Source organism: Spermophilus citellus (genome assembly GCF_964194105.1).
Source record: "Spermophilus citellus genome assembly, chromosome: 7".
Taxonomy (NCBI): Eukaryota; Metazoa; Chordata; class Mammalia; order Rodentia; family Sciuridae; genus Spermophilus; species Spermophilus citellus.
In genome coordinates this window covers 97,659,041-97,685,750 of record NC_138188.1, presented here as the reverse complement: position 1 = coordinate 97,685,750, position 26,710 = coordinate 97,659,041, and the positions used below count along the sequence as shown (strand labels likewise).

Here is a 26,710-nt window from a genome sequence, read left to right as displayed (position 1 = left end):
AACTAACAATGTGAACTTAAGCAAGTCAGTCCTCAGGATTTGTGATAAATTGAGCTCCCTGAGAAACAGCTTTGAGACTCTTTAAGTTTTGTGTGCATGAGGTTAAGGGGGTATATTCTCAATATCTATGAGGAATGAGGGATGAAATATTGGACAGAGGGTGAATTGGGGCTTGAGGGACAGCTTTCATATCTATCCCTTCTACCCACTGCATCAACCATTGAATTTGAGTTATACCCGGATAAGGATGTGACTGGGGAAAGGCAGAGCTCTTCTAAGGAGCACAGTTTTCAAGGAGGGATCCAACTAGGACTATTCCTAGCAAATTCAGTTCTGAAGGGAGGAAGATCTGATCAGTATACCACAGTTTCCACTGTCATTCCTTAGTTTCCACATTCATCCTCAGTAATGTGATTGAATGGGCTAGATAATATCTGTATCAGTTACCTGTTGCCACAATAAGGGTATGTAGAAAAGACTCATAGCCTTTAGTGGCAAATAATAACAAACATTCATTTAGTTACAGATCTGAATGGTGTAGCTGATCTAGGTTGTGCTAGGTTGGGTTTGCTTACACATCTTCTGCCGGCTATAGGTTGGCTAGGTGAATCTGCTGATATTTGCTGGGCTTACATATGTTGGGAGTCACCTAGCTGTCAGCTCTGGATAGCCTTGGCTGGGACGAGATGAAGGCAAGTCAGCTTGATTTATCCTCTAGCAGGCATGGCAGTGGCAGAGGCAAGAACCATCCAAATATGTAGACCTCATTTCTATCTTCTACAGTGTCAGCTGTGCTGACATTCCATTGGCCCAAATAACTGGCAGGTGAACCCACAGTCAAGACTTCTCAACCAGTTCACTATAACAGGAACTGCAATTACTGGGCAAGGATACAGGTTAAGGGAGAGGTGAAAAATTGGTGCTATATTAAAAATCTACTACAATCCCTAACTTCCTTCCATCTCAGCCTTTCATTGGATTTTGTGACTTTATCTGTTAGACGCTAAGAATGGTCTGATTTGGGTTCTAATTAGGAACTTGAATTCTGTCCAGGTTACTAATCTCTGAATCTAGCATCTAACCCAGAACAATTCAAAACGCTAGTGATGAGTAATAAGTTGAATGAATAAAAGCAAAAAAGAATGTGTTCGGAATTTAAGATTTTAATTTTAAATGCAAGATAAAATCGGGGTTGTAAAGTCTTAGAATATCAGTTGTTAAGGGAATTTTAAAGAATCAGTCTTTCAATGATTTTCTTTATTATTATTATTCACAAAGAAAAACATGCACTTTCCACTTCATCTCTCCCATTTCACTTCCACTATTACCTGCTATGTGTCTGTCTGGACCTCTTGCTGTGTATGTTCCCATTCGACTGTATTTTCTTTTGCTTTACTTCTTTTTAACCAAAAACAGTCACATCCTGTTTTTATTCTGCAACTTGCTTTTTATACTGAATAAGACATACTAAAAATAAACAAGTGTGTTTTTATATAACATGAATCTGACAGTTTTTAAAGATTAATTTATATTTAGTTAATGATGACAAAAATGTACAACTGCAAAATAGTTTACTTGGCTGAGACATGCCATTTTTTATGTTTCAGTCAGCACCAGGTGGTGTTGGTATGGGCTCTCAGTTCCTGTGCCTGTGGACTTCCTCCAGGAAGCAATGTTGTAACTTTGGGGAGGAAAACAGATTCTTTTCCCCCTCATTGTGATATTTTCTTGGAGAAATCCAGGTCCTTATTTATATTTTTTCAATTTTTCTAATCAAACAAACCAAAGCATTAGTCAAATTGTAATTGTCTCCTTTTTATCAGAAAGAGTAATATATAATGTACTGTTTAGTACAATAAGAAATAAGCTTCCATACAGTTGACACAACCTCCTCTCTGCTACATTGTGGTTGTTTCTACTGTAATACTGTTCAGTGGATATTGATGTTGGTAACAGACTCTTTGTTAATATTCTCGTTATCACATATTTGCTAATTTTTTTCACATTCACTTTTAATACAGAGAATTATCTTTATGATAAAAAGGTGAAAAATGTTTTATGAAACACTATGACTTGTTTGAGAGCGAATAAGTAAATACAGATGCTCTTCACCTTATGATGGAGTTATGTCCTGATACACCCATTATAAGTCGAAAATAGAATCTGAGTCAAAAATGCATTTTACAGCCAGGCTCGAGGGTCCACGCCTATAATCCCAGTGGCTGGGGAGGGGGAGGCAGGAGGATCGCAATTTCAAAGCCAGCCTAAGCTAGCCTCAGCAATGTCGAGGCGCTAAGCAACTCAGTGAGACCCCATCTCTGAATAGAATACAAAATAGGGCTGGGGATGTGACTCAGTGGTTGAATGCCCTGAGTTCAATCCCTAGTATCTGCCTCCCCCAAGCCTCTGCAATCTATTTTATAAATATAACTACCAAAAATCTAAGCTATGGCGTGTAGCTCAACAACATAGTATGAAGCAGTGTCTGTTGTTTGGCCTCATAATTGCATGGCTGACTGGGAGCTGTTGCTTGATTCTGATGCCCAGTATCATGAAATGAATACCAGGAAAAGATTAAAATTCAAACTTCAAAATATGGTTTCTACTGAATACATTCCCCTTTAACAGCATCATAAAATTGAAAAGTCTTTAAGTCAAATCATTGTAAATTAAGCCTGTTTGTAAAGTTGCTCTGTACTTGGAAATGTTAAAATGCCTTTCAGACAAAGAAGTCCCATGTAAAGGGACAGCTACCCTGATTGTCATCTTTCCATTAGCCCAGTGACACCTTCAGGATCCATTCTGAATTATGATGATTTATTTATCCAAGGGTTTGATGATTGAGAAAATGCATAATGATTAAAGACTTAATAAATTCAGTCATATTTTGCTTAAAATCGTATTAACTTACACAACTGGTATTATGAATAGCTTGACTTCTTTTGGAGTTAAGATGAACCTGTGACTAAGTTTGAAAATAGCCCTTTTATTTTTCTCTATAGTTATAATTTGCTTACTGAGTACCAGAGTTAATTTTTTACTAAAAAAAGAGGAACATGCACACAGGTTTCAGACTCAGAATTATGTTTAATGGAAATAAAACTTAACAAAAGTGGGTGAATCTAGTTCCCTGGTGATCTAGGGTGAAAACGTATTCCCCGGGGGAGGTGACTCAGTGGCTTCACTCTCGATTTCCCCTTCTGAGTCTCTATGAACAGGATAGACAAAGATGGGGCTTTATCCTCTTCGAAGAGTGGCTTTCAAAACTAGCTTATTTACTCGTTTGGTTTTTTTCTATGTTTATTATTTCACCCTGGAACCTACATTCACACACAATGTGAGTTGAAGATCTAAAATAAACCAAGAGTGGTTTGATGAGAGCTGGATGGAGTCTAGAGCCTCCACTCATTCATTCCCTTCCTGTCTCACCACACCCACATTTATTCACATTTCATTTGCCTTAAGATAATGAGAAACCCATGCGTGTGGTGGATGATGAAGACCTGGTAGACCAGCATCTCATCAGCGAGCTAAGGAGAGAATATGGAATGACCTACAATGACTTCTTCATGGTACTGACAGATGTGGATCTGAGAGTCAAGGTACAGGTTCTTGTTGTGTTTGATGTGGTTCCATTCCTTAAATAACAAGGATGATTTTTTTTCTTTTTTCTTTCTTTCTTTCTTTTTTTTAATTTTTTGGTCAGTGAGCCCATTCGATGTATGAGTAAGCACAAATTATTTCTTAGATGGAAAAGTTTTGAAATGGCCCAAATATTTTCAGTTGCCCCATGAATTTGCATTCAGAAATGTTCCCTCTGGAAAGTCTGGGTTGGAGTGACCTCCAATGGCCCAGCTACTTGACTCAGACTAAATTCTTCTCTAACATCAATGTTGTGCATTCATCAGACACTTGTTGAATAGCTGTGGTGTTTGTTCCAAGCCCTGGGGATAAAAGGTGAAAAGTGGTTTCTGCCTTCAACAAACCCATGTTTAACATAGGCCTCTTTTGGAAGGATCTGGAAGTTTACCTCTTGATCCAACTTGGACAAGACTTCAGGATTTCACACCTACTTTCTTTCTGAGCTGAGGGACAAAGTTTCTGAACCATGAAAACCTGTGCTATGTAGTAATAATAATAATAAAAATTGCTAACTTTATCGAGTACAGTTCTTATGGCAGGCACTAGGCTCAATCATTTGCAATCCTCATCTCAAACTTCTAAGATAAATACTAGCATTATTTTTGTTTCATAGAGAAACAAACAGGCCCAGAATGGATAAATAACTTGCCCAATTTTACTCAGTGTTGGACCTGATACTGGAGGCTGGCTCCACAACCCAATGTCTTAATCATTCTAGTAGATTGACAGAGAAAAAATAGTTGTCTGGACTATCAAAATAACTGACGAGATTTGCAGTATTTGTCTGGATCTGAAGAGAAATCACTTCATCAATTCATTGTGTGTATGTGTTGCCCCATCTCTAAAATGAGAGTTTGGATGATATTATCTTCATGGTGAATTCCCTTGGGGGTGCGGCTCCATGCCACATCCAGACTGCTCTCCAGTTTATGCCGGTGATGCTTAGCCAGCTCCTGAATCTATCTCAGATAGCTTTTGTATGTCCAGACTGCTGTGATCCAGGAAACTGAATTTCATGTCTTTACATTGGATCCCAACTTGTTTCTGAGAATACATAAGCACACATGGCCTAATATTAAGTGTTGCTCCATCAATAAAACAATCCCTGGGACCACAAGGCAGGCCATGGTGGGAACAAGTTCACATACTCTCAACACATCATTCCATTTGGTTTCCTGTGTTAGGTGCAGTGCTTCTCACTTTCCTGCTTGTATATTGAATAGGAACCAGCTTAATCCCAGGAGCAGGAAAGCAAACCCAGGATTTGTATGGGAAGGGAGGGATGCAGTCAAGAATTCCTTGTAAAATTGGCAGTTGTTTCACAGACTCTGAGCCTCAGAAACATCAGCAGAGGGTACACTGCAAGAGAGTGTTTATAGATCAATGAGCCCTCCAGGTCTAACTGAAAGGATTTCCCTAGCACTCCCCTGAATACTCCAATTCTCTGTCCATTGAACAGAGTGAAAAAAAGCACCTATACATTCCATGCACTGTTTTTTCTTAAACAGCAATACTATGAGGTGCCGATTGCAATGAAGTCTGTGTTCGACCTCATCGATACTTTCCAGTCCCGAATCAGAGATTTGGAGAAGCAGAAGAAGGAGGGCATTGTTTGCAAGGAAGACAAGAAGCAGTCCCTGGAGAATTTCCTATCCAGGTAAATCACCTTCGCAGTCCTGGAAGAGGCAGGCACAGATTTGTTCTAAATGAACTAATGAAAATGCCAAAGAAACACAGGGCCACTCATGTTTCCAGAGTGACCCTCCCTGGAGAGAGGCCTGTCTGTCCTACAGTGGGCTGGCTGCTGGGCTTAGTCTTCCTGTTGGAAGTAGCTGGCGGGGTTCAGCTCCAAGCATGAACATTGATTTTATGGTTTTGGATAGATCTTTACTCTCTTTTTTCTGTTCCTCTTTGGTACAGAATATGGAATTCTGAACTGTGAAGATTAATTTTATTCAGCAGTTAATTTAGAGAGCTCTGATATAGCATTTTAATTTTACATATTTATTTGTTAGGCCCCTTCTGGTTCTAAACAGGATTTGGCACACTGCCCTTGATTTTCTCCTTCTTACAATGCCAAAGCCCCACAAGACCTCAAAAGGAGAAATCATCTTGACCCAGATCCCTGACTCTCCAGGGAACATCGTTTATGAAAAACTTTTTACAGCAACCCCCATATAACTGGAGAAGGAACATACCCAGATAAAAGTGTTTAAAAAAATCTAATTTCCTCTCTCCTCCGTTTCTCTCCAATGCTTAAAAATTCTATAGGGACTTTAGGCCCTAGAAAGTGTAAAACTGCCAAAATCCACCACCAACAACCAAGTTCTCAGAGAACTCAGTATAGACACCACCCAACTGTACTGTGTGGCCAAGGGGTTCCAGAAATGAAGTTAGCTTTGCCAAGAGGCTCAGTATTGAATGTATATCACTTAGGCAGAAGCACATTTTCCATACCCTATCAAGAATTAGATGATTAATGGATAATCTAAATTCCTATAGGTTCAGGAGGTTTGGGTGTCTTAGCACTTAACATCATGATACATAGAGAACATAGGATTTATCATCCATCCAAGTTTTGGGTCTATAACTTATTAGCTATGTTGACTCTGTGCTTCTCAATAAACCTGCTTTTATAAACTCTGATTCATAAGATGAAATAATGGTAGCCATAGCTCTGTCTCTATCCCAGTGTTGCTCTGATCATTTTTTTCCTCCACATTTTTTTATTGGTGCATTGTAGCTGTACGTAATGGTGGGATTTATTGTTATATATTTGTACATGCACACAATGTAGCAATATAATTTGGCCAGTATCATTCCCCAGCATTTCTTCCTGTGCTCATTTTTGGGTGCTCATCTCTGTGCCAAGCACTTCACTTTCATTCCCTAATTTAATCTTCAGTATAATCCCATGATCCATAATAATAGTTACCTTACAACTGAAGCTAATGAAGATAAACAACTTTCTCTAATCTCAGAGCTAGAGTTAATTACAGGAGTCAGTGGCTCCAGGACAATCTGATTTCCAATATCTACCTTTTTATCTTATGCTCCTTTTGAAAATATAATGTGAATTATTTTTAGTTCTGAATCTAGAGGCCCAGAGTTTGAAGTGAAGGAAGACACTCTTAAAATCACAGGATTTCAGAACTGAAAGGAACCTGAGACTTCCTTCATCCAGATTCTCAGTCTAGTGCAAATATCCCAGATAGAAATGGAAGGGGGTGCCTTCATTAATACTTAAGCCCAACCCAGCCTTCAGCCACTCTAGGCTGAGAAAGGGCTCAGGGTTCCACTGAACAGATGACTTTTCATCAAGTTCTGGGGCACTGAGCATAACAATCAATGTTAAATATGTTCATGTTATAACTTGAAGACCTCAGTTCTCTCTTTAACTTTTAAGTTAAAATTTATTTTTTATTTATAACCCAGCACATGTTGGCTACCACATTTAAGAGGACTTTGCTATTGCTTACAAATACAGTACAGCTTCATCATTTCACAGACCCATTATACATTTATTTCTTTTAATTATTTGAAATACACAACCCAAGCCTCTGAGTATTTAAATGATATTTAACTTTAATAAGTTAACTTATAGATACAGGGAATCTAAAGTTTTCTTAGATGTTCTGAAACTGTGTACAGTTAGTAAGATCTCAACTTAAATTACACTTCCTAACCAATTATTCAGATACACATTGTAATTTGAGTTTTAAGGTTGTCATTTTATTAGACCAAATGTTTTTAAGCTATACAAGAACATAAATTGTAAGTATAAAAAAGAATCCTTTTAAAATATATATTGATAGAGTGCATCCACATATATAAACACATATTCTTAAATATATATCATATAAATATATAATTATTATAATTTTGATTCTTTGGCAACTTTTTCTTTTTAATTTTGAATCTCCTAGAAGTGAAAGATGCAAACCTATTGAAATACAAACCTCCAGGTAAACTCAATTGCCCACTCTCTAAAGCAGATACCTATCATCTAATTCACTGATGTTACTTAAAACCAAAGATTTGGGGCAGTTTTGAGACCTGCAGCTACAGGCATCTTGTGGGATTCTTTTCACCCTCTCCAGGGAGAGTATTTTTTTTTAATAATCATTATGTCAAGGATTTCAAAATTTTAAAGGAAAGGTGACATTACCTTGATTTTGTTCATTCACAAAAGCTTACAATATTACCCAGATTGGTCATTGGCTTGAATTTGGCATGTCTTTGATTTTTATGACATATACAAATATTTTGCATCTACAGTCTTTTAACTTAGATGGGGTCCTAAAATATGTCAATGTATTTTCCATCTTATTTAAGAGCCTTAAAAACTCCTCTAGTCATTACTGTTTCAGGAACATTTGCCTACTATGGATATTCAAGGTGGCATTTGATTATAACTTAATTGTCTCATGGTGACCACAACTCACAATATTATTCTGCTGATAATTATCATTGATCTTAAAAATTAAAATGGAATAGCATATTACTAAAGGAGTGAGCAAAACATCCCTGAGTTGGAATCTTGGTTTTCAACTCACTGTGTGTAACCTTGGGTGAATTAAATACTCTGGGCTTTTGCAAAATAATAAGTGTGTCTATTCTTAAGATTGCTGTGATGGATAAATTCAATATTAAAGGTAATGATGGCCTAGGACCTAGCACAAAGTAAGTATTCAGTAAGTGCTAGCTAATAGTGGTACTAGGGTCAGTTAATTCAGCTCCTATTAGAGAACTTTGTCATTAAAGGAGAAGTGAGAGAGATTCGGTAAATACTTGAGAATTGAAACCAGGCCAAGAGAAATGAAATAAACAAAGTGGTTCTGTGAATAAACCAGTATCCAAGTGGGAATTTTCCTTCAAATGTGCTGAGTTGTTGGTGAGTCTGCACAGCCTGGTTTCAGCTGACCAGACCCTGAAGCCAGTCTGGTCTTTAGCAATCCTCATTTGGTTCGGGCTATAATTACCTTTTCCTGAGACAGAAGCCCCAAAGAGTGGGCATATGCACACTAAATTGGGAATGCCAGCTAAGAGAAACGAATATATGCCTAGCTTGTCGGATTTTTATTTACCGAAAAGCTAAAGTGACAGAAAAACAATTTTTCCAAAATAAGGATCTGGGTCCAGTTCACATCTCTCAGTTGCATGTGTTGAAGTTATTTCCTTCAGTGTCGCGTACTGGGGCCTTGTATCCTCATGTGTGGGAAGAATGATGATCATTACCTGGGGGAAATGACTTCTGTCAGTTGTGTCTGGGACAAGGAATCTCAGCTCCCATCCCTCTCCCATCAGGACTACACTCAGTGGTGCGCAGAGGTAAACAAGCCAAAATAGACTTCACCCAAAATAGCTCCGTCCAGGACACCCTACTGCACCGCGTGAGGCCAGGAAGGCTGGCCTGGTTGGGCTCCTGGCAGGGGACCAGTGCTGGTCTGGCATGCCTCCTAAGGAAGCAGGGAAGTACAGGAGACCGTGTTTGTGACCCGACAGCCATCACTGTTCCTTTTCCCAGGAAACTTCGGACAGACTCAGATACTCTTTACCTTTCCTCTGTGCCAAAAACATTCATCTCTTTATCCTCAGTGGAGATTTGAGTTTTTCTTTCCCTTTGAAGAAAAACAAGCAGAGGAAGCAAATGTAATGTCACAGCAAGCAATTCTTGGCAAGCCTTGCGACAGCCATCCATTCAGAGGTTGTATTTCGTCAGACTATCATTTTCTCTCATTCTCCCAAACCACTGTTCCCCCAAGAGGCCATTTTCTTCAGAGTTGAAAATTCTCATGTTCACTCTGAAACTAGAAGGGGCAGGGAAGAAGCTGTGAATAAAATCATCTGTCTGCCAGCTTGGTGAAGTGCCTAACGCCCTGTGGTCATTTGCACTGAAGGCAGAAGACACTCTCCATCTTTCATACCTCATTGGGGACCCTGAGAGTGCTAGCTAAGCATCACCTCGGTGGGTGGCAGACTAGGGAAACCACTAGACCAGGCGGCATAGAAGTCTATATTTTGGTACCACCTGAGATTTACCAGTTGGGAAAGTTACTTACTTCTTTAAATGTCATTTTGTCCTCTGTGAAATGGAGGAAATACACTATGCTCTCTTTGACCCTGGTGAGGAACTTACTGTGTGGTGAAAGTGAGCTATAAAATGCTTTACAGTCATAAGAATTGAATAGGTTTTCATATGGCATTGCAATAGATAATGTCTAAGGTCTGTCAGTGGATAAAATTCTATCATCAGGAGCCTGCAAATTATGATATGCTCTTCTACACCCATGTTATTGTGTGGATAAATCACACTGGTAGGTTTTAGAGTTTAATTCTTGTAACATTCCTTGGAAGTAGACACTGATATTTTCAGTTCTAGACTAGGGAAAAATGGAGACCTAAGTGAATTGTGTGACATACTAAGGATACCCCAAAAAATAGTAGTGAGAAACTTGAACTCAGGTTTCCCAGCTTCAAGACAAGAGCTCTTTCTACTATCCTACCATGTCAGAGCTGTAAGAGCATAAGTCAAGTTTACTATTATATATCCTAAAATCCTCTGGTGCAGGGCTTAACACCTTTCCATGTCATAGGAGTACTCTGTGTTGACTCTTATTAATGATAAGAAGGTAAATTTTAGACCTGCATTTGTTCTGGAAGAACCACTGGCTCCTGAGGAGGGTATATGGTGTTTTGCTTTTTAAGGAACCCTCTTTGACCCTTTGAGCAGCTTTTCCATTTCCCTACTTTCTGTCACTATCATCTACTTAAAAATTCAGTTGTCATTCTCTCTTCTGATGCTACTATTTAACATCCAGTTTTAGCCAGTTTTCATTACATTTGAGAGCTTTGTTCTCTGCAAGTGACCTCATCAGGCAAGTGACCTCATCACCACTGACTCATATGTGACCCATCATACAAACACTGAAGTAGGCAGACTGTGAAGATACAACAGAAAAAGTTCAAGAATGTGGTAATGCAGCTTAATTTGAGAATTCCCAGGACAGTTTTGTGGGTCAGTGATTTTTATTCTGGGCATGGAAAAAACTGACAGCTAGCATTATGGTGCGATCTTATACTGGCATCTATTGTTTGAAGCAGTGGCCCTGGCCTTGTGCTTCTGTTCCAGGTTCCGATGGAGGAGGCGTTTGCTGGTGATCTCTGCTCCCAATGATGAAGACTGGGCTTATTCACAGCAGCTCTCTGCCCTCAGTGGTCAGGCATGCAATTTTGGTGAGTGGGGAGTCACCTCATTTCTGCTTTCCATACCACTCTTTTTCTGGTCAATTCTGAAAAAGAATACAGACACTTAGATCATCCAAATATTCCCCAGTCCAGTCTGCAGATTCCCAGACACATGCTCCATTATATTGAATATAAAGTTGCCTTCAGACTGGAGCTTTAGTCAATTATAGAATTTTTTCTTTTAATGTTCCTCATTAAGGTATTTGAAAATATCTAAATATCTACTTCTTTACTTTTGAGGATCTTTACTGTTTGTTGTCTGATTATGTTTTTTAATAAACATATCTAGATGGTAAAGCCTAGATATCATTATTTGTTTTGGTAATATTTGGGTATTTACTTAGGTACCATTACTGGATTCTTCTTCACAGATTAAATATCTTCTGTAAACTAGGAATAGCTTTGTGAATGTCTATATTAATTGAAGCAGACTACACTCTTACCTTTCCCTTAAAAAGGATTTTGATCTATACCTGGACACTAAAAAGACAGAAAGATCTGTTAAACAGAACCTTGTTTTAAACCCAAACAGGTCACAAAGAAACACAGTTTACTGTTCATTTGTAATGAATTGCTCAGTATTTTGAAAACAAAGAGATAACATTATTTACCAAACATTATTATACTAGTGGGCTGAATATGGACATATAGACAGTACAAAGCACAATATATACAATTTAGTACTAAGTTCAGTGGTGAACTTAGAAGATGATAGCAATTTCAAAAATGGAAGTCACATATGTGCTATGCATCTGCACAGGGGAAATTAGGAGTTACTAGGGACATAGGGGAAAAGAGGAAGTATTTAAAGTTCATAAATAGAACATAGATGAATCAGCATTATTTTGATACTTCTATTTTTTTGTACTGGGGATCAAATCCAGGGCCTTGTGGATGCCAGGCGAGTACTCTGCCACTAAGTCACACCCTCAGCCCTTCTAAGTTTTATTTTGAGACAGGGTTTCTTGCTAAATTGCTGAAACTGACTTCAAAATACAATCCTCCTGCCTCAAACTCCCCAGTAGCCACCATTCTTGGCTTTATTTTAATACATCTATTAGGATGAAGAATCATTAGTTAATTATAAAACTACTTTATTTTAAAAAAGGATGTGTTTACTGGCCAGAGCAATTAGACAACATAAATTAAAGCGATACATATAGAAAAAGAAGAACTCAAATTGGCACTATTTGCTGATGACATGATTCTATACTAGAAGACCCTAAAAGTTCCACTAAAAAACTTCTAGAAGTAGTAAATGAATTCAGCAAAGTAGCAGGATATAAAACCAACACCCATAAATCAAAGGCATTTCTGTATATCAGTGACAAATGCTCTGAGAAGGAAATGGGGACAACTACCCCATTTACAATAGCCTCAAAAAATAAAATAAAATATTTGGGAATCAACTTAACGAAAGAGGTGAAAGATCTATATAATGAAAATTAGAGAACCCTAAAGAAAGAAGTCAAAGAAGACCTAAGAAGATGGGAAGATCTAATTTGCTCTTGGATAGGCATAATTAATATTATCAAAATGACCATACTTCCAAAAGCACTATACAGATTTAATGCAATTCTAGTCAAAATCCCAATGACATACCTCATATCAATAGAAAAAGCAGTCATGAAATTCATCTGGAAAAATAAGAGACCCAGAATAGTTAAAGCAATCCTTAGCAGGAAGAGTAAAGCAGGTGGCATCACTATACAAGACCTTAAACTATACTACAGAGCAATAGTAACAAAAACAGCATGGTATTGACACCAAAACAGACTGCTAGACCAATGGTACAGAATAGAGGACACCGAAACTAATCCACAAAATTACATTTACCTTATATTGGATAAAGGTGCCAAAAACATGCATTGGAGAAAAGAAAGCCTCTTCAACAAATGGTGCTGGGAAAACTGGAAATCCATATGCAACAAAATGAAATTAAACCCCTATCTCTCACCATGCACAAAACTCAACTCAAAATGGATCAAGGACTTAGGAATAAAACCAGAGACCCTGTGTCTAATAGAAGAAAAAGTAGGCCCTAATCTCCTTCATGTGGGATTAGGCCCCAACTTCCTTAATAAGACTCCTGTGGCACAAAACTTAAAATCAAGAATCAATAAATGGGATGGACTCAAACTAAAAAGTTTCTTCTCAGCAAAAGAAACAATCAGTGAGGTGAATAGAGAGCGTACATCTTGGGAGCAAATTTTTACTCCTCAGACATCAGATAGAGCACTAATCTCTAGGGCATATAAAGAAATAAAAAAGCTAAGCACCAAAAAAAAAAAAAAAACAAACAAATAACCCAATCAATAAATAGGCCAAGGACCTGAACAGACACTTCTCAGAAGAGGATACACAATCAATCAACAAATATATGGAAAATGTTCATCATCACTAGCAATTAGAGAAATGCAAATCAAAACCACTCTGAGATTTCATCTCACTCCAGTCAGAATGGCAGCTATTATGAAAACAAACAACAATAAATGTTAGCAAGGATGTGGGGGAAAAGGTACACTCATATGCTGCTGGTGGGACTGCAAATTGGTGTAGCCAATATGGAAAGCATCATGGAGATTTCTTGGAAAATTGGGAATGGAACTACCATTGACCTACCTATCCCTCTCCTTGGTCTGTACCCAAAGGACTTTAAAAAGCTTACTACAGGGACACTGCCACATCAATGTTTATAGCAGCACAATTCACAATAGCTAAACTGTGGAATCAACCTAGATGCCCTTCAATAGATGAATGGATTAAAAAATGTGGCATATATACACAATGGAATATTATTCAGCAATAAGAGAATAAAATCATGGCATTTGCAGGTAAATGGATGGAGTTAGAGAAGATAATACTAAGTGAAGTTAACCAATCCCAGAAAACCAAATGCCGAATGTTTTCTTTGATATAAGGAGGCTGATTCATAGTGGGATAGGGAGAGGGAGCATGGGAGGAATACATAAACTCTAGATAGGGCAGAGGAGTGGGAGGGGAAGGCAGGGGACATGGAGTCATTATTATCCAAAGTACATGTATGAAGACACAAATTGGTGTGAATACAGTTTGTATACAACCAGAGATATGAAAAAAAAATGTGTTCTATATGTGTAATAAGAATTGTAATGCATTCTGCTTTCATATATAAATAAAAAAATAAATAAAATAAAAAAATAAAAAAGGGTGTGTTTAAGTTTTGTGGAGCATTATCAGGACCTGGTTCCTTGGTATAAACTTGTACCTGTAAAATTATAAGTACTTTTCAATTTTAAGATGTCAATTAACTCAAAAGAAAACAAAAAACTAGCTCAAAATGGTAAGAAAAATTCATGAATTTTTACTCACAGTCCTATTATCCAGGCTCATAATTTTAGACTTTGTATCAGCATATAGAAAATTCAGTTGTGCTAGTGTTCTTAAGCATATTTAAAATTATAGTCCTCAATGGTGCTAGGTAAGACAGAAGTTCTTAGAACAGTTAATGACCTACCACAGTAAGCATATAAATAAAATCATGGTTTGCTAACTTTCTAAAGATGCCTTTGCAGTAATTACTAGGTGGTGTTTTATTTTTAATCTCTGTGCACAAAGCCGGTCCCACATCAAACCCTTTTGTAATATCCAGGAAATGTGAACAAGTTATATTTTCCAGGAATGATTAAATTCATGATCTTTCCTTTTGAAACATGACTCACAATATTTAGACTAGAATGCTTCACCTCTCTGGGAAAAGGGTAAAGGCAAAAAGAAAAACATAAAATTGTGAATAATAACATTTCGTCTTGATTTTGGCTCCTTAACAAAAGCCTTCCCAGGGCAGCTTTTAATTTTCGCCCCTGAACAATAAATACCATCAATAATCTTATTATTAGCTCCAAGTTATTACCCTGACTAGGCTGAGGTTTTGTCTAAATTCTTGACATGAGGATTTGACAGTCTCTTTGTCTTCACAGTTTCCCTTTCTTTCCTTTCTTCCCTTCCCCTTCCCCTTCCCCTTCCCCTTCCCCTTCCCCTTCCCCTTCCCCTTCCCCTTCCCCTTCCCCTTCCCCTTCCCCTTCCCCTTCCCCTTCCCCTTCCCCTTCCCCTTCCCCTTCCCCTTCCCCTTCCCCTTCCCCTTCCCCTTCCCCTTCCCCTTCCCCTTCCCCTTCCCCTTCCCCTTCCCCTTCCCCTTCCCCTTCCCCTTCCTCCCCTAGGGCTCTTATGTTGAGACAAGGGCTCCTAAGTTGCTCAGGGCCTTAAGTCACTGAGGCTGATTTTGAACTTTCTATTCTCCTGTCTCAGCCTCCAAAGCCACTGGGATTACAGGCGTGCACCACCATACCCAGCTCATTTTCCAATTTTCTTTCTTCTGAATTTCTTCACATGCATTTCATCTTCAAAAATATTTCAACAAGCTAATAAGGCCTGACCATCTATCTCTCCATCCCTGAAACTTTCGCTGAGGATGTGAAGGTTCCCTTGCATCTTCCAAATAAGTGATAAAACACTTGCAAGTTAAGCTAACAAACTATTTCAGGATTAAGCAGGGCTAGTTCTTTAACCATCCTGATAGATGGAACCTGCAGTCTTTTTTCAAATAACATTATCTAATAAAAGCTATTATCACTTTAGGTTCAACTTTTTTCAGAAGACTAATCAGCTTAGATTGCAGACTTCAGATATTTTAATGTTTCAATGTTCATTTTCTTCATTTAATAGTGAGAATGACAGTTATAGAACAGATTCTTCCATTTCAATCTATAACCCCCAATCTGATTCTTGTTACTCCTAAAATCAGCAATTGGTCCCTTTTCAAGGTTTTAAAAGTACTCCTTTCTTATGGATAAAATTAAAATAGATTAATTCTGCTTGGTTTTATTTTTATATTCTTTTTAAGAGATTTTCAATTGTTAGCTATCAGGTCCTTGGCAGTAAAAGATGTCTTAGGATTCTTTCCTCTAACTTGCGTCTTTCTTTTTTCTCTCAGGTCTGCGCCACATAACTATTCTAAAGCTTCTGGGCGTTGGAGAGGAAGTTGGCGGAGTTTTAGAACTATTCCCGATTAATGGTAACATGATATTTTAAAATAATATGAATGGGTGTTAAGTTCAGTTAAATCATATTAAGTTAAATGCAAGCAGTAGATATACCTCAGAGATGAACAAAGTTTCCTCTGTGTGTGTTGTGTGCATGTGTGCAAGCACGGGTGTGTGCACAGGATGCGTGTAGGGGAAGGGGGTGGAATGCAAGGACAAATATTGTTTCTAATATAAAATCCTTCAAAGTAAAAGTAAAAACACCAATTTTCTCAACTAAAATAGCAGTTTTTTGTTTTTGTTTTGTTTTTTGTTTTTTGTCTGCGTAAGGCTTTATGGTTTAGACAGCATTTTCTTTTTGGGTTATTTCTCAAAATAGTTTTATGACATAGGTCATATTTCCTTGCTTCCCTTTCAACAGTTAAGGAAATAAAAAGGCTTAGAGAAGCTGAAAGAAAATGACTATTGACTGAAGGTTTCAGAAAGCAAATCCAATCCTTCTAATTCTTCTTTCCAAGACCAACAAATCTTTAAATGAGATATGTGTAAACACCTGGCACAGTGCCCCACAGAGCACATCCCTAGAAAATATTAGTCCTTTTTCTCTTCTTTCTTTTTTTGTCCACTCACCATAATACTTTAATTAAATTCATCCAGATCATAACATAATTAGTGTTTTTCAAAGAAGTAAGGTATTTGTTATAAAGATGAGCATCAAAAGAAAAATTGTAATTGCAAAGAAGTCACTAAGCTGATTGGATGTAGACTTAGAAACATGAATAATATCTTTGTTAGTGACAAATTTTAAAGAAGTTGATCTTGGGAAGACAATCTGTACCAGTTGCCTGAGGTGCACAGATGTAAAATTCAGGTCGATGGGCTTTGCTGTCAAATTTTTAAATTAAGGGATTGGTTTGATATTTTTAAACATTCCTACAAAAGAGGTGTCATGTGCCCCAAAATTTGACATTAGCAATGTTGCAGAACACTAGGAATACTTAATTTCTAGCAGGAAAAAAACCCAGATGAAACTTCTTTAATTGGATTTTGAGCTGAAGGGAAGAGGCTCTTGGACCTTCTCTCTATTCTCACAGTGATTTTCTCTCACTTTGATGTTTTTATGAGCTCTGACTCTTCACTAACAACTATTCCAATGCTGTTCTAGGGAGCTCCGTTGTTGAGCGAGAAGACGTTCCTGCCCATTTGGTGAAAGACATACGTAACTATTTTCAAGTGAGCCCAGAGTACTTCTCCATGCTCCTAGTTGGAAAAGATGGAAATGTCAAATCCTGGTACCCTTCTCCGATGTGGTCTATGGTCATTGTGTATGATTTAATTGATTCAATGCAACTTCGGAGACAAGAGATGGCCATTCAGCAGTCATTGGGGATGCGGTGTCCAGAAGATGAGTATGCAGGCTATGGTTACCATAGTTACCATCAAGGGTACCAGGATGGTTATCAGGATGACTACCGTCATCATGAGAGTTACCACCATGGATACCCTTACTAAACGAAAATATGTAACGTTATCCCCAGATTCCCCTGATGCTGACAAGCCACATGTGGCTAGCTACATAAGGGGTTCTTCCTCACTGTCACATTCCCTGCCTATTTCTTTCAGTGTTCTTCCAAGACTAAATAAAAAGCAAACTTTAACCTACTCATGAGTTGTTAGTGAAACTTCATTAAAAGAAAAATTTGGAATAATTGTTTATCTGACTGGAGGGTATGTGGTGCTAAATAATGCAAATGGATATTATTTCCCATTTCTTACATAATGGAAATTATTTGCTATGAAAAATTCTATAAAATAAATATTTATACCTTGCCTACTTTTTTCACAGTTGAGTGAAAACTGTGATTATTAAAGAAAATTAAACATCTCAGCACAAATGTTTTCAAGAAAATTTGGACAGAATAGAGAACATATAACATTTTTGAAATGTCAATCTAAAAATATATAAGATAGATTAGGCTGTGTATGAGTTTCATGAAGCTTGATACTAAAGGCTAGAGAAAAACCAAACCTACCTTTGCTATAGACACTTTCTGCCTTGTTTCTGATATTTTTTTGTGTCTGATTCAGAGATAGAGAGATCAGGAGAGAGGGGAATCCTCACTGGAATCTGGCCAAAGATGATACTCATAGTTCTTACCAGAGCATGGAATATCTAGGCCCCTTGTACTTAACTTGCTAAATGGGTCTATTGCCATACTGGAACTTAAAAAAAAAAACTTGAAAGGAAGAATATTGTGTCCCAGGATTCTTTTATTTTTAAAGGAAATATTATCAAGTTACAGTGGATAAAAGTGCAGCTGGACTGCAAAAGGGTATAATTCTTGTCTTTGAAAAAGAACATTAATTTTTTTACATATAGCATGTCAAAGCAAATTTTTTCTCTCCTTCTCTCTTTTCCTTCTTTCCTTGCTTTTTTTCAGCTTTTCTTTTATTTATTTCAATAAAAATTTACCAAGTAATATTAGGCAATATTTATGAGATTACTTTCAGTCAGGCAGTCAGGCATCTAGCATCCGGAAGGCACTGTAATTATGTTAATTATGAGGAAGCTTATTGTTTGGCACTGTGGTTAAGAACTAATTTGCCAAATCACCTGGTATTGGTTTTTCCCTATAATGAGCACATATACTAATAGATGTGTTCCAGCCCCATGTAAATGTTTGTTATTAATTCATATGTGCCAATTTATCTTTATATCATCTGTACTTTGTTATGAATAAATGATAGTAAAAGTGGAATTTGTTGCTCAATGAACTTCAGAAATTACTTGTTCTATTCCTCATTATCCATAAATACCATTAGTTCTGACTTGTTTTACAAGCAGTCAAGGTCCAGAAAGTTCAAGTGACATAAGAAACACAGTACTTTCAGTGTGCTCTCACCTCACACCTCTCCCATGGTGGACAGCTTTCCTGTTCTTTCTAGACAATCTGTACCAGTTGCCTGAGGTGCACAGGTGGAAATTCAGGTTGATGGGCTTTGCTGTCAAATTTTTGTCAAGGTGAAACACAGTTCAAAATTGCCAATAAAATGGATTTATTTACCATTTCTTCTGAAATTGTGTAAGGACTAAGTAAGTCACCCAAATACTCTAAGTTTCAGGAAGCATAATAATGATGAAGTTTCGTCTCCCAAGGAAATGAATTAGATAGGAATATTTAAAAATTTACTTACAAACTAATATTGAAAAAATTCTAGTTCCTTTAACTAAAGAAAGACACCACTCTTTCATAACCTGAGATTCCTTTTTTAAAAAAGAATTCTCTGGTTTCACTGGGAAGCAATGAATTTGAACTTTCCCTTCTTCTAAATGAACGGGTTGAAAACTCATGAGTCATCATTTGGAGTGCTGTAGAATAAGCCACAGCTTAGCAGAGGGACCAGAACACAGAGGATGCTGTTGTTGGCCAATGTCCTTAAATTATATAATATGGAAAACACAAAGTATATTTCAGAAAATGGGAAGATTGAAGAACTGGGTAACCTGTATCTTTGTCTTCTGGTGATACAAACTAGATAGTTTAAAATCTAGATATTAGTTTTATATAAAAGCATTACCTTCTAACAGGAAAAAAAGAGATAAAAGAAAAAGAAAACTAAGAAAAAACAAAATACAGGTTTTAAGAAAGATTGTAGAATTAATAGAATTGGGGAAGTCTGGAAGACTTTGAGGATACAGTCTTGCCAAAATCACTGGTTGTCATCACTTCCTTTCATGAATCTTAAAGAACTGCTTTTTTACCAGAGGTCTGCCAGAGATCTGAGTTGAATACTAATTTAGGTCCTTGAGGGAGTGAGAATAGATATTTGGGTTCTGGTTTCTTTGATACTTGTGAATCTTTTTGGCAGTTTTAGGGTGAACAGTGCTAAATTCAGAGACTTCCAATGATTGAATCTACACTGAGTTCTCAGAAAAGCCAGACTTGATAGCTCAGAATCGACTTCTAGTTTTATTTATTTTTTTATTTATTATTTTTTATGGGAATGGAGAAAGATATTAAATGACTTCAAGGAATTCTTTCCAGCATAATATACTGCTATGGCTGAGGTCCAATGGGGTCACCACCTCTACTACACATAAGCCCTCAACTCCCCATAGTCAGACACGAGATTCTAAGGCATTCATGTTAGTAAGGACTGTGAGCATCCTGAACATTCAGAGGCCCTCTAATAAGGCGCATACTTATTCTTCAACAATTTCCTAATTTGGTGACCATATGTGCATCACACTTCTGACATCCTAAAGCTTAGACAACTGCACAGCCTGCTGAGCAGACTGCAGAGAACTTAACTGGAAGCACTTCTACAAAATAAACGAAGAGTCTTCTACCCCCAAGTGCATGGGGCCGAGGGAGCCAGGCAAAGGAATAGGGTGATTTTAGATAAGTAAGACCGAAAGCTCTTTGGCTTTTCTCCTCCCTTCTTCCTCTCTCTTGGCTTATTTTTCTATTTCCATGATTCATCTGGTTCTGATATCTACAATTGATTTGATGTAACTAATATTCTAAAGGTGTCACCTTTCCAAGGCTATCCATAATATGAAAGGAGATTCATAAAGAGGAGGAGGTAAGGAATAACTTGGCAAATAATTTCTGGAAGATTGCCCATCCCTGATGGAAGCAAGTCTGACTTTCTTCTCCCTCTCCCCAAAATATTAGAGAAAAGGTAAGTTTCTCTTATAAGCTTTTCCACTATTCAGTTTGTCTCCTTTAGTCCTCATTTTAATCTTTGGCTTGCTTCTTCTCACAAATTGTCCCTCAAGAAGCAAATTAGAACAAGGATAGGCCCTGTTCTAGAAATATGCTCAAATTTGGGAAGACCTAGTTAGGAATAGGTAAGAAGGAGCCTTGATCTATGCAAAAACCATCTGGTTAGTCTAGTTCTTAACCCAGATACAAACTTGAAGTTTAGACTCAATTTATGTGATAAGTCAAATGTTAATTGTATTTACACTATTTTCTACATGTTCAGTTAGAGACCAGGAATACAAAACTGGAAAAGACATTTCCTACACAGAAGTTCAGACTAGAAAACAGTCATGTGCACAGGTTTCTCCCCGCCCCACCCCCTGATACTGGGGATTGAATCCAGGGATGCTTTATTCCTGAGCTACATCCTCAGCCCCTTTTATTTTTGAGACACTGTCTCCATAAATTGTCCAAGATGGCCTCTACCTTGAGATTCTTCTGCCTTAGTCTCCCAAGTTGATGGGATTATAGGCATGTGCCACTGTGCCTGATATACACAGGCATATAAGACCATATGTGTGTTCAATTATGAGTCTCTGTGTGGAGTAGAGGAAGGTAGGAGGAAGAGACCAGGGAGAATGATGAGTAATGATAGTTCTACAATCACTTGGAGACTAGAATTATTACATTGTTCTTTCCTTAGGCTCCCCATGATTTGAGCAATGACCTCATATTGGCTACACTGTCATAATGGCTTTTGGATACTTGCATACTTAGCTTCTCCTAGGAATTTATTACCTCTCTCAAAAAGTTGTCTGGGTGTCCATGAAAGATGTTGGCACTAGTATTAATTCTTTTTTAAAAAACTATCTTCTCCTTGAAGTAAACCAAAATGGATAAAAATCAATGAATTCATAGAAAGGAAAATTCATTAAGATTGAGGGAATATTTAAAATCTCATAACATAAGCTTGTGAGAAATATATGCCTTTTCACCATCCCCAACATGGAGAAATTGCACAGTTGGAAAGATAATTAACACACTTGTAGTTCATTGCCTGTAACAAGGTCAATTGTGGCCGACAGGCCTAAGATAGGAAATATAGCTATGCCAACTCATTTTTTTTTTTTTCGTTCTGTTCCACCCAGCTTCCTAACAGAAGAAAGGAGGTGTGAGGAGGGTACAGGGAGGTTCATGGCTAGAGCGATAAAGCTCTATCTTTATCTTTGGGGATATCAGTATGTTCAGCTTTTGATTCTTGGCCAAGATAAGTGCAATGAGATTTATGATGTGTTGTTTAATGTCTGACACTACCCTGGTGATCCCCAGGGTCAGTTTCTTTAATGATGGTTTCCAACTGGCATAACAGATTAAGTAAGCCTGGCTGATGACACAGCCTAAGAGGAATTAAAACCCCTGCTCAGAAATTTTACTTTGAGGTCATCCAAAGTCAGGATTTTTTACACAGAGCTTGTTGGTTTAAGTTGGAGACAGTGGACACAGTGTGGTCTATGCATACAAATCAAGACCCTGGAGAGCTTAGGCACAGGATACCTTTTGGATTCTCAGTGTCTGTATTTTCTTTTGTTTGATGTGCTATATCTTGTGACTTTAAATAAAAGTTTTATGTTGAGTATATTCTGTGGAGTCTGGTCAGCCATTTCAAACATATGAATTTGCTGGTCTGGGGATGTGGCTCGGTGGTGGAGTGCTTTGACTAGCATGCCTAAGGCCCTGGGCTTGAACCCAAGCACCAGAAACAAACAAATAAAAACAAATATATGAACTTGGGAAATCTTTGCATATGGGAAATCTCTACATAACATATAACTTCACATATAAAGATAGAAAATATAAAAATACTTTATATGCTATATTAAATGTATATACATAATACAAAAATATATACAATATTACATAAGTACAAAATATTAAAAATTCTAGAAGACAATTTCATAGTTCTAAAGAAAACTTATGTGCTGCTTTCAAGGTTCTTCAGTTTAAGTCGAGTTATCACCAAAGCAGGGAGCTTAATACTAAACCAGGGAACAAAGTAAAATTCAAGTGATAACCCCTTTTCATATATAGTACCTGGTGTATATTATTCCTACCTTTTGAAACTGGCCCTTAGAGCAAAAGTATCAACGATGTATGGGAAAAGCATGCAGTCACACAGTTTCCTCATTGTAGATTTCTGTGGCCACTCCTTCCCTTCCACTTCCTCAAAGCAGCTTTCAATCATGTAGCCTAAGTTCAAATATGACTTCAGTGTATAGGCAAAAAGGATTAGGGAAATAAGATTATGCCTATCTTATTTTATGCCAAGTAACAGGCCTAACTGGAATGTTAAACTCTGTTTAAACATGAGTATTCAGAAACTTTAAATAAAAGTGCTGGGCATGGTGGTGTGTACCTGTAATCCCAGCAATTCGAGGGGCTGAGTCAGGAGGATCATAAGTTCAAAGCCAGCCTCAGCAATTCAAGGAGATCCTGTCTCTAAATAAAATACAAAAAAGGGCTGGGATGTGGCTAAGTGGTTAAGTGCCCCTGAGTTCAATCCCCAGGATCAACAAACAAACAAACAAACAAACAAACAAAAACCTTAAATAAAATAAAGGACCTGTACGAAAGGCATTCAAGCATAAAGGCTTAAAATATAGCTCATCTACAGTCAGAAAAAATATGTAATATATAAATGTGTATACATACAAACTCATACATCTATACATCTATATTATAGTAGGAAAACTTCTTAGCAACACTAAATGGTACAAAAAAGATGATTTCTGATGGAAAAAAGATGACCCAAGAATTATTTTCTAAACAAGTTGTCATTTGGGTTAAATGGTTGTAGAAAATAATCAAAAGTGTAAAACCTCATTGAGCAATAATTTGACTACAGAAAATGTGGAGATAATAAATAACACCTCAGGAAGTATTACCAGCCAAAAACTTCCAGAAAAATAAAGTCTACTGTTAAAACAGCTTCTTGTTGAAAGATTAGTTAGTATTAAAAAGTTGTGAATGAGGAAGTAATGTCATTAAAATATTGCTTAATGAGCTATAACTTAGATTATAAACTAAAAGGCAAACAAACTATTCTTAAAAGTCACATAATAAATTTTTTTAAATAAACTTCCAAATTATAGCAAATTTATGACAGCATCAATTTTAAGAGGCACCACTATTTTAGATCCCATTAAGATAGTACACTGCCAATTTAAATATAATAAAATTTTATCACTTTAAATATTTCATATTTGTTTGAAGAGCTTTTAAAGATATTTATCATGTCTCACTCTTTTTTAATGGTACATTGTAAATATACATAATAGCAAGATTCATTATGCCATCTTTGTGCATGCACATAACATAATCTGATCAATTTTATTCTCTAGAACCTTCCCTTTTCCTCCATTTTTCCTTCTCCTTGATCTGCTTGCTATACTTTACTATCAGGTACTACTCTTTAATAACATAAAAGGAAAAATACAAGCTAAATAAATTAAACTATTCCTAAAGTATCTTCCCAATTCAAGCCGGAATTTTTTGAGTCACTTTTGGATGATAGCCTTTGATGTCTGAGGTCTTCCACATAGAGCAGTTCTCTGTACCTTATTAACACAACTAATTATGAAACATTTATTTCTTAGAAGAGATTTTCTGCTATCTCCAGGATTTTGTTTTCTAAGCTGTTGACACTCATACAGTAAAATCAGAGGCTAGCATGTTCCTGATCTTACCAGAAGATATCAATGGAAGATTTTCAGACAATAGCCAGGACCACTCTCTCCTTAAAAGGTCCTAAAGTGGCTTGTTGTTTGAGACATCAAGTGTCACTATGTAGTTATACCAAATGCTTGCACATGAAGGCAAAGATAACCTCACCAATATTGCCACCAGGCTGCAATTGTTTTAGCATATCATCATTTAAAACAGCAAATTTCATAGATGGCAACACAAACTTTTAAACAGATGTAACACAGTAAAACATATTGGATGAAATTCCCAGCGTTTATAAGAAGTGGTAGTTGGCAGGCAAATTATCATAAATTTCTCATCTTTCAGTGAAAAGAATCAATGACTATCTTTTAATTCTTGAAGTTGATAAATTTGTAAATAAAGTTCTAAATTTACTTTTAAAAATAAAAGAGCAACTTGGAATAAAACAGACTAGAAATATAAATGGAATAAATTTCAAATACTTTAAGAATCTTTCAGATTTTTGTCAAAATATCAAGCCAATACTGATTTCCTCAACAAGTTTACTGTATGCTAAAGGAAAAGCCAAACTATACTTAAGGATTCAGTCAAAACAATGGAAACAAGAACATGCAAATAATATAACACTGATATCAATATTGTTGAAATTAATTAATATGTCAACATTATAACATTAACAATATTATAATTAATATAGTTTATATTTGTTATGAAATGTGCAAATTATCAGTAATAACACTTTTCAAATTTAAACAGATTAAGTAACAGATTTAATATTAAAAAGCATTAAATGAGAAAAATGGTGACTTTTTAATTATTAAGGTAATATACAAATTGTTAAGCTACAGCTGGCGTGCACCTTTCTGTGCCAAAAGACACAAGTGAAAACCACAATGGGAAAGTGACAGACACCCTGTAATAAATTTGTACTAAGAAAATAAAGAGTATACTTTTGTCTAAATGCTAATGAAACATGCATAATAGTGATCATGATGAAAATATCCCTTATCTCTAATAGAAAAGAATAAAGATATAATAGAAAAGAACATGGATCTCATTCTCTAATCAAATATGTGAAAACTAGAAATAAACAAAAATATAAATAAAAACCTCAAGGCCATTATCCTGACTCAAAATAGAACAGTTAGAAAATAATGACAATGACAATAGTATATTTCAGTCTTTGTGGATTGACATCCCTCCAGATGATGTCTACTAGTTTTAAACATATTCATTAACAAACCAAAAAGGAAATACACATTTTTTTCAACAAGGTAGAAAAAGAATAAAAGCCAAACCCTTAAAAAAAATTGAACACATTATAAATTTTAATAAAGTAAAAATTAATTAGAAGACAGGATTCTGGTAACATGGTGGCACAGGAGGCACCAAGAATCTGTTTCCTCACCTAAATAACAAATGTACTGGCAGATAGGCCTCATGCAACTATTTTGTAACTATGAAGACTTGCAACTTCCAGGGGAAGGTTTGGATTATAAATTGCAGTTAATTTTGGTCAATGTTAGCTCTTAGCACAGTGACAGCTATTAATCCCACACCCCTTAGCCCCACCCCATGGCAGGGAGCTGTGCTTATATTCCTGGTGTAGAATGCTTGCAGCCAGACCCAGGGTGAGCAAAAAGGGCCCTGTTCTCCAAATATTGGGGAGCTATGTTCTGATCATTGCTTCTGATCACAGAAGTTCAAAGTGGTGAAGCCAATGTCATCACAGCTCCCTCCTCTCAATATTTCGCAGCCTTCAACTTTGGACTGAAATGATTTCCATAGGATTTAAAAATCCTTTCCCCTCTGTGATGGTTAATTTTAGGTGTTAACTTGACTGGATTAAGTAATAACTAAGGAAACATTTTTTTTGGAGTGGCTGTGAAAATGTTTCCAGAGAAGACTGTCATGTAAGTCAGTGAAATGAATGGGAAGGATCTGCTCCAAATGCGGGGTGGGGAGAATGACAGCCAATTGGCTGGAGGGCCTGAATAGAATAAAAAAGGGGGAAAAAAAGGTGATTTCGATTCAGGAGCTGGTACACTCTCCTCCTGCCTTGAAGATCAGAACTTCAGGGTCTCTGGTCCTTGGACACCACGATGTATACTAATGGTCTCTTGGGTTCTCAGGCTTTTTGCCTCAGACTGTAAGTGCTACACTCTCATGGTTCTGAAGCCTTTGGATTTGTACTGAGTTAAACTAACAGCACCCCACATAACACTACCCTAAGGAACTGAGTGTGTAAACTTTAGGAAAATAAATGTAATAATTTTGGTAACTACAAAGAAAACTAAAGAATATACATAAAAAGAAATGAGAAAGGAAACACAAAGGAAGATAGTAATACAGGAAATGAGGGATTAA

General features: G+C 36.9%; 1 protein-coding gene across 2 annotated transcripts in view; it reads left to right on the top strand.

Annotated features, from left to right (window-relative positions):
- CCDC80 (coiled-coil domain containing 80) overlaps positions 1–17,573 on the top strand; it is a 35,947-nt gene extending 18,374 nt beyond the window's left edge. For both annotated transcript variants that reach the window (XM_081301164.1, XM_081301163.1), the window contains exons 4-8: positions 3,466–3,602; positions 5,151–5,299; positions 10,775–10,878; positions 15,863–15,943; positions 17,077–17,573. In XM_081301164.1, the coding sequence (XP_081157290.1) occupies positions 3,466–3,602; positions 5,151–5,299; positions 10,775–10,878; positions 15,863–15,943; positions 17,077–17,423 (818 nt within the window). In that variant the 3' untranslated portion in view covers positions 17,424–17,573. The remainder of the gene's footprint in view (positions 1–3,465; positions 3,603–5,150; positions 5,300–10,774; positions 10,879–15,862; positions 15,944–17,076) is intronic.
- Positions 17,574–26,710: the final 9,137 nt, after the last annotated feature.